General features: G+C 36.7%; 1 protein-coding gene across 1 annotated transcript in view; it reads right to left on the reverse strand.

The window, feature by feature from the left end:
• LOC113752255 (disease resistance protein RPM1-like) overlaps positions 1-8,839 on the reverse strand; it is an 89,359-nt gene extending 80,520 nt beyond the window's left edge. The window contains exon 1 of the mRNA XM_027296374.1: positions 6,022-8,839. Coding sequence (XP_027152175.1) covers positions 6,062-8,839 — 2,778 coding nt within the window. The 3' untranslated portion in view covers positions 6,022-6,061. The remainder of the gene's footprint in view (positions 1-6,021) is intronic.
• Between the last annotated feature and the right edge of the window lie 842 nt (positions 8,840-9,681).

Here is a 9,681-nt window from a genome sequence, read left to right on the forward strand (position 1 = left end):
TGTATCATTTTGTGTGTAGCAAAAGGGAGACAAAGCGTGAACCAACTTGGAGAATGGAGAGGTGTGCATCTGGTGCTTGCAAGATTCTATTCTTTTGACTTCATGGAGTTTTTATAAAAGCTGTGTATACTGAATGTTTTCTTAGGGCTTCAAACTGATTTTGATACATTGATACATGTATGCATTCTGTTCTTTTCCTTATGAATGCCACCAGCATTCACAATTGATGCAACCAATAAAGAGTTTAAGGGAATATTAGATTGAAATATTCTTGGGAACTTGGCTGAAGATTGAGTTTACCCACTTCAAAAAATGGGTAACCTTTTTAGGATCTTGAGTCATTTATTAGAAGTTTTAAGTTCTACATATTTCAGTAGACTTAAAATTTATGGTGCTTTAGTAGTTTATAGGTTTTTATGTGTTATGGGTATTGGATAAACTAACAGTGGAGGGCACTTCAGTCATTGTTTGAGACCATGAGGCTTATACATTGACTTTGATGGAAGGGTTCTTAATTGAAATGTTGTGATTCGTTGCCTCAAGTTCGTGCCATAAGATATTCTGGTCCCTGGGGCTGAAGCCTGGTACAAACTGCATGTTCCACCATACCCATAGCCAGACACCCAGGTATTTTAGGCCATCCATGAAGGAGTTAAAGTTATCCATTGGTGAATTTTTATGCATGGCTATTCTATGTAAATGGTTTTCTCATGAAAACTGGTGGAGAACGGGAGTCTGGTCTAGCTCGTGCTGATCTATCGTTGTTCTTTACGTTTTTTTGTTTTTTGTTTTTTTTGCATTAATTTGTACAAAATCTGATTGACTTTTAGCACTTGTGATCTTAGAAGAGTGCATCTTGCAATAGAACTTTTTTCTCTAATCAGGTTCCATCATGATAGCTGTATTAATTTATGAAATATTGGTTAAAGGAGTGACGCTTAGCACAAGAATAATCAGAACTTGGTTGTACAACAGACGGTCTAGGGAGCAATTCTGACATAATTGTTTTACATGATTGTTAGCAGAGAACTTGCAGTTAAATGAATTGTAGTTCTTTAAGACAATAGCCTGTGATTTTTAGATACTCATGCAGCCGAATTTGTGCAGAATCAGCATGAATGATATTTCTTCACCATATATATATATATTTTTTTGGGGTTTAGGTGATCTGATTGGATTCATTGAATTTCATGTGTATGAACCATCTCAATGGGAAAGCCTGCTTGCATCTAGTGAGTGTAAAGTGTAGAAATCAGCTTAGTGTCCTGTCACCTGTAACTGCAGTACATTTTCTTACATGTCTTCTTGTGTATGTAAAACTAAATAAGTTAATTCAAGTCAAGTCATGTTTATGTTCTGTGAGATGTTGACCAGTTATATGGTAAAATATTCTTTGCAGTACTCTAAATGCTGAAGGTTTTGAAAGTTTGGATGCGAATATGTCAGCTAAGAGCAGAATATCTGTAAGTACAGAGGAGGAACTTGGCAACAGTATGGAGAGGAAAGATGCAGACGATGACTTTGGAGAACCTGGTAATAGTTTAACTCTGGTATTTTAGGTTATACACATGCTCCTACAGATAGTGCAAATTACCATGTATAACTACTGAAATTCCTCCCCCCCCCCCCCCAAAAAAAAAAAAACTACCTGCAAATCTACAAATTAAATGAAGAGCCGCCCCGGGGGGGGGGGGGGGGGGATTTGTCTGCAAGAATAGGTAATATTGCTTATATGCATGAAATAATGAGAAGAAGTTTATTAAAAAAATATGTTACTATAAAAACAGGGAATGAGTAGTTAATCGAAGAAGGGTAAAAAAACATCTTATGATAGCTGCATCCCTCTGACATACTTATTTAGCCTAGTTTGACTTTGTAAAAGCCTCTAATACTGCCCATATGTGAGAATTCTTCCCCCAACCTACCTTTAGCAAAAGTATTCTGCTTACCCAGTTTGCTACAAATAGTTTATGTGAGAGGTATGTATCTGTGAAGGTTTTGGCTTCTTAAAAGAGATGATTTCAAGGCAAGATTTGGTGGATTGCAAGTTACAAAGAATTGCTGGAGAAAACTTGTGCAACCCAAAATATTAGCAGCGGACAAAGGATGAAATGGGATTTCCCTTGCAAAAACGAATAGATAGCTGTGTTTCATTGGACAATTAGCTGTTAGAATGAATGAACAGAATGTACTCTAAAAAAGTTGTACAAGTTTTAAGTAATTGTGTTGTTTCAATTGTCTATTCTGTCTTTCAACAGCCCCATATTGATGTATGGTGTGTGAACTGGAGAAGAACAATAAACAATTCTTTTCTTAATGACAAAAGCAATGAAAGAATCAGAAAGATAATTGTAATTTGGTACTTACAAAAAAACATGTAGATATTATGGTGTCTTAACTTCCCCGTTAAGGTAGACAGTGAAGCAGAATATCTTAGATCACACACTACATTCAGCTAGCTAGGGCTTGATTATCAAAATTACAGAAATCATGTTTAAAAAATAAGTTTCAAAATGCACTAAGATAGAGGACATATTGCTCATTAATTAACTTGGATATCAAACAAAATATGATTGTGCTTCCTCTATTCAGAGAGGATTAAAACATAAAACCCAAAAATAAGGAACTTAAACAATTTTGGTCTGTAGTCGGTTTGGCAGAGAACTTGAGTCAGTTTGGCATGTAGTCAACTTATCACAGGCTGGTGGTGGTGGTAAACTCCGTGCTTGGAAACTCAAGAAGCAAATGATGGCTTTAAGCTTAAGGGTAACTTTTGGTTCCTGTAGATCCCCAATTTATGGCTTGGGAGGATTCTATTTTCACCTTACTGAAGATGGTCCTAATTATGTCATGAAGCCTGACGATGAAGAGGATCACGCAGTTTACTTCAACAATGCCCCTCCAAGCCTGAGAATGGGTGGTTCAAAGTTCCTCCCATGCTTGCATGCAGATTTTTGCCCACTCACCAAGCAATCAGTGGTAGCAAAATCTATGTCCTTATGGAATGAGGTAGACGATCAATGGGCATCCTCTGAGCTGTAATTTTCCATTTGGTGAACCTCCTGTTGAAGGATCTCTCTCTTTCCCTCCATTGGAACAAGAATTTGCCCCTCAGCGCCACATCCTGTTTCCTATCGGTGCTGGGGATCAAGTTGTTATTGTGTGTTTTGATGCGGAAATTGACAAAAGTGTTCAAGGTTTGTCGAGGATCTCGATTGGTTCATTATTATCCCTCGTGTGTGGAAGGGAATTACTTGTTCACAACTTTCGGCATCAGTGTTTTTGCCTATCATATATTTGACAGGAGTTTATTTGAATGACCTGCTCCGTTCTGTAGTAAAGTCAAAGGGATTGCCTGACCAGAAGTGGATGGCAAGAATAAGCATATGAGGATGTGTATCTATATACGGTGAGATTTTTTTTTCCCTTTAATTCTATTCTGTAATAGTACATATGTTTGGCAAATTGGTGAACTCAAATGTTTTTTGCCACTGCACTTTTAAAACCCTGTTGTTGTATGAATCTCCTTGTTGATGGTACAGATTGTCAAGATGCTTTTACTGCGGTTATTTTCACTTCATTTCCAGAATATCCAACCCACTTAAATATTTAAAATAGAAGTTTTACTGAGCCTGATTTTGAATTCTAAATGAATCTGATAAGGAAGCCCATTGAGATCATTTTCCCAACATCCAATGCATACTTCAAGAATATGAGAAATTAATTATATGTTTATCTTCACTTTGCCTATCCAAATCCAGTACTTTGTGCATTAGCTCAATAGGCATATCATAGAACCCAAAGGCATCAGTTTACATGGCCTGTGGTATCTGAATCGCATTGATTGAAACAGGTTCCATGCTGTGTTCATCGCAACACTGTCAAGTTTGAGTGTGAACCTCCAACTTTCTGCTGTGATATATAATGCCAAGTTTTAGCTTAGCTCTTCTTGAAAATCACAAAGAGTTGCTTAGAGTTATTCACTTCCAAAATCGAGGATTCAAATTCAATTTAGGAAAACATCCCGGCATTTAATGACGTGTTCTCAATCACATTAGAGTTTACACATTTCAGGTTCAAGAACACAAGCACCATAACAAGTGTGGTTGGTTGTTTTGCAGAAGCGATAGAACAAAGTATATACAGCTGAAAAAAATAAATAAATAAAAGGAAACAACAAGCTGCAGCAAACAACAAAACATATCAAACGCTAGAAAGAACAAAATCCTTGCAAGAATTATGTGGAAATACCAAAATACATGAAAAAGAATGATCATATAGTCAAAATCCTCGAAGCCAATTAAAAATTAGAAGCCAGGAGGGCACCTTAATCAATCAAACCATAGTTTAATTTAGAATTCCATTTTATGTTGTTTCAATTAATTGGCTCTAAATATTATAGCTATGAGGCTAAATAAAACCACCGGCAGAGGAGAAAGTTGGCGTCAGAAAGACAATCAAATTCTTGTAATCCTCAATTCTAAGAATTTAGCATGATAATCCTCAATTCTTGCCGACAGAAAATGGAAGTGTAATATTTTATCTTTATAAATGTCTTTGAGTAGAACTTCTTTAGGTTACAGGATAAATCATCGCAAAATTTGATACAAGAATGTGATCTTCTACATATAACCCTTTGTTTTCACCATTTTTTTCCCTTCTTCTTGTGTTTCGTTTTTTGTTTTCCATATTTCTCTTTTCAAGTCAATGGTCTTATTTTTTTTATTATGTTTCTTGATTGCAACTTTTTGTGTGCTAGAGGAAACCTATGCATGAGTACAGGTCAAAGAAAGTTCAAAGATGCAAGTAACGTATTATAATTTCATTTTGAGTAAGGTGACTGTAATTTGACTTCAATAGAAAGGAAATCAGCTGTGAATGAGTTTGGATAGTGTTTTGTGATATCAAAGCACTATCAGTCAAATTTTATTTGAGAAAAATATACATACAAACTAAGAATATAGAAAGAAAAAAAAAAAAAGGAACACTGAACCTTCAGTTGGGACTTTGGACTTTGAAAGGTGTTATCGAAGCTTTACTAATTTGACAAACTTCATCTTTTATGCTTCATACACTTTGATCTTGTTTTTTCTTCGGTAGATAGATGCTCTGTTCTATGTCTTGCTGAACCAGAAAAATTTTGATGGAGTTAACTGGAAAAAGAAAATCTAAATCCATACTTGTACATACGCATATTTTGAGGAATTGAGGTTGATTGTTACTATTTCAATATGAACTCAAGTCAATGGTCTTTTTTTTTTTTATCATGTTTTTTTATTGCAACTTTTTGTGTGACAGAGAAAACCTATGCATGACTACAACTCGAGTAAGGTGACTGTAATTTCACTTCACTAGAAAGGAATAAGTTGTAAATAAGCTTGAATAGTGTTTTATGATATTATTTTGCATGTTTTCTATTGACATATCAGTCAAGTAATATATTTTACAAGTTTTCTTGCATTATGTTTCTATTCTAGGAACTGATGGCACTTGCATGTGCTTACCAAACCTGTTTATTGACTAATGGCACATTAATCTCTGGTTAAGGTTGAGACCAGGGCAAAATCGCCCTTAGCTTCTGAAAAATTGTTTCATTTGCAAATTCACAATTGAGAAACCAGCTCAAGAATAAAATCATATGCTATAGGCATGCATTTCTAAGATCAAGAACCAAATTTCATTCAAAAGTTGTTATACATACAAACTAATTTCACGAACTGATTCATACACTTTCAAATTAACTTATTGAAGACTGCCTTCTCTTTTCTGTAGTAGGTGCTCTGATCTATGTTTTACTTAACCAGAGCCAGTTTGATGGGGCCAACTATAAAAAGGAAATCTAAATCCATATATATGAACACACACTATTTCGAGGAATTGAGCTATTTCATGATATGATTTGATACAAATGTAATAAGCAGTAGAAAGGAAAAGGTTAACGAGAGCCCATGAAATAAAAGGAAAAGCTAGTAAGCAACCTGAGACTTATACAAGAGATGAGTTGACTGAATATCAGTTAATGTTGAAAGCTGCAAAGAGTTGTCTCTTAGCTTCTCTTCTCTTAGAGGAACGTGCCTTCCCACCGATCATCAATCCAGTGACCAATGAAAACTTGAGGGATATGAGAAATTGTCTGATAATCTTCACTCCGTTTATCCAAATTCAGTACTTTGTGCATTAGCTCATCAGACATTTCATAAAACCCAAGATATTCAAGTCTGGTCAAGTTTTGGATGCCCGAAGGCAACTCTTGCATTAGTTTGCAACCACCTAAGCGCAGTTTTCTGAGACTAGGCATTGATTCCTCTTCCACTCGCACCCATTTCAGTCTTGTTAATTGCCCAAGCTCTAAGTCCTGGAGTTTTTGAAATCCTCCAACCTTAAAACATATTGTCTCCCCTTCATAAGCACGATAGAGAGTAAGTGATACCAGATTGGGCAAATGTCCGAGGGAGCCCATTGCATTCTCATCTTCTCCCAACCTACTGTTAAACAACCGTAAGGTTCTCAAGGATTGAAGTGATGTCACCCATTGCGGTACTCTCTCTAAACACCCCTTCAACATCAGACGTGTGAGGAATCCAAGTTTTGGAGAGACAGAATGTTGGAGATCAAGGGTCTCACCTTCTTTAATACAGGAGATGGACAACTCTCGAAGGTTGGTCAGCCTCAAGAGGGAGGAGAGCAACTCCTTTCCATCTTCTCTTCTCAGCTTTGTGATGGTTAATCGCCGCAGCTGCATGAGCTTTCCAATCTCCCTTACTATTTTATCACTATCTGCTTCTATACGTAACAGATCCTCCAAGCAAATAAGCTTTCCAATTCCAAGTGGACATTTACAGCCCCAAACTGCATACTCATTTGAATAATCACCCCGTCCGCCTAACAAAAGAGAACGGAGTTTTCTTAGATTTAGAATTTCTGCAGGCAACTCTGTTACATTGGTTCCTCTCAGATCTATAACTTTAAGGCTTTGAAGCTTCCCAATAGATTTTGGAATAATTTTAACTCCAGTTCCATTGAGACTAAGATACCTGAGATGAAATAGTTTGAAGACTTGCTTTGGGATACTGTCCAATTTAGCTCCATCCAATTCCAACACCTTTAGCAACTTAGGACCACCATATAAAAACTTGGATAAAAATGTGGTTGTGAGAGGATCTTCATACCCAAATATTACCACAGACCGAAGACACTTTAAACTACTAAATTCTTGTGGATTATCAGTGAAGTTGTGGATTGCTAGGTGTCGAACTTTTTCAGGCCATCTTGTGTAACATCTGGTGGCTACAGTCGTGAAACTCTGCTCTTTAGATTTTGAAACAATGATTTCACGCAGAAAATCGTGGAGACCACATGTAGCCAATGTGCCATCGGTCGATGTGGATTTAACTTGGATTAAGCTTCTGTTGATGAGTTCTTTCATATATCTCATAGCAATATCGGTGGATGTTATTCCTCCTTTCTCTTCTACAAATCCTAGTGCAATCCACTTCAGAAGTATAACATCCACATAAATTGAATAATCTTCAGGGTAGATGCTTAGATATAATAGGCAGCTTTTAAGATAGTAAGGCAAAGCATTGTAGCTAAGTAAGAGTACCCTTTTGATCCTGTCAAGCTTACCACTGCCATCTGCCTCGCCGCCAAAACCATGAAGAATCATCTCCCATTCATCTGTCTTTTCCATGTCCTTCAGAGCCAAAACACCACCTATTGCAACAATTGCAAGCGGTAGGCCCTCACATTTTTTCAATATTTTTTTAGCAACTTCTTCTAGATTTGGAGGACAGTCATTGCTCTGAAATGTTCTATTGCAAAATAGAGTCCAAGACTCTTTATCAGTAAGAGGCTTCATCTTATAGATGAAGTCAAGTGATCCTAAACAAGACGCAGAAGCTACATCAGCTATTCGTGTTGTCAACACAACACGACTAGTGATATTGCAGTCAGGCAATACACATTTGATAGCTTCCCAGGCATCTATACTCCACACATCATCAAGGACAAGAATGTACCTTATTTCTTGGAGGAAGTCTTTGACAATTTGACTCAGCGTAAGAACATCCATGGATTCCGCTTCGGGAGGGATCGGCTGTCTGATTTCGTTGTACAATTGTTGGATCAGGTTCTTGATGATGTCCCTGAGCTGAAAATTTTGAGAAACAGTTATCCAGGCATGGCTCTGAAATTGTTTCTTCACTGCAGCGTCATCATAGACTTTTTTCACCAGGGTAGTCTTCCCGAGTCCCCCCATTCCCACAACGGAAACCACTTTCAATTGGGAATGGTCACTAAGGATTTTTGAGATGAGCTCTGCTTTTGGCTTATCAATCCCAACAAGTTGAGCTTCTTCAATGAGGAGTGATTGAGCACGAATGTCAAAATCAACATTTGCCTGTCGGGAAGAGCTGAAGCCTCTTTCTTGAGTACCATATAGGGACTCGTACCTCTGATGCCTTGTTGAAATCTCTCCAACTCTGCCCTTGATGTCTTTTATCTCCAAAGAAATTTGATGGCGAGCTTTCAAATTCTTTATTGAGTTATAGATCTTTCCAACCTTGCCACAGAATCCATCCTTGTAGCCACGAGCAAAGCGGAATGTAAAATCATCGAGAACATCCTCTGTATCATAAGCAACTTCTCGAACCTGCTTTAGCCATTCTTGGAGTTGAGAATTGTCTTCCTTTGCTTCAGCTTCTCTGAGGAAAGCCTTCATGCTCCCGAGTTCAGCTTTGATGAATTGAAAGTCTGATTTAAGCCCCCCAAAAAGTGTGATCTCTTGGGAAAGCAAGGTTGAGAGCTGGTTAATCAAAAAACCTGCAGCACTCTCTGCCATGATGCTCAATCAAATTTCTCAAGAGCTGGTTTTCTTATCAAAAAAATTTTGAGAGTTGATCCAAATTTCAGAAAATATGCTGTTTTTCTTTTTCTTTCTTTCTTTTGTAGTATAGAGGATGCGGTTTATATGAGCTAGCAAATTCTAGAATTATATGAATTTGAAAGAACAGCTTTTCAAGAATGATATGAATTTGGGAACGTATGCTTTTTTTTCCCCTTTGTGGTATAAACAACGAGTTTTAGTTGGCATTTTGGTAGTACATATCAAAAGTTATTGTAGTCAAAAAGTGAAATGTCAGTCTACTCAAAAGAAAAAGTATACAGAGCATAACCGAAAAAAATAGGTAAAGAATAACTATTCTCTTGGTCTAAGAAAGGCATAGAGAAAATTTTGGATTTTTTTTGATTGTTTTAATTGGAAAGGAAGGTATTTGTCATGTGGAATCTAACAATCTTCAGATAATGTTCAGCTCCCTTCTAATGTTTTCTTAATTTGCTCCAAAAAGAAATGGCTAGCTATGATTCTAAGTAAGACTAATGGATAGGAAAAAAAAATATGTTGTCCCTGAGATCCAACTTACTTTGGTAGGGATGATAATCACGGAAAGGTAAAGTCCTTGATTTGCCTCTTATGCCTTTCCTTTATATCTTCTCGCTTACGAGCTTTGGAAAAAAAATGTCTTTTTTTGGTTTCTAGGCCATAAAGGATGTGTTTTACATGATCTAATCAATCCAAAAATGATACTAATTTCAAAGAAGATCGTTTTTGAAATTGGCACTTTGGTAATACTTGCAAAGTAACATAAATTCATTGTAACGAAACAAAGAAAGATTTGCCTA

This window comes from Coffea eugenioides, chromosome 11, assembly GCF_003713205.1.
Source record: "Coffea eugenioides isolate CCC68of chromosome 11, Ceug_1.0, whole genome shotgun sequence".
NCBI lineage: Eukaryota > Viridiplantae > Streptophyta > Magnoliopsida > Gentianales > Rubiaceae > Coffea > Coffea eugenioides.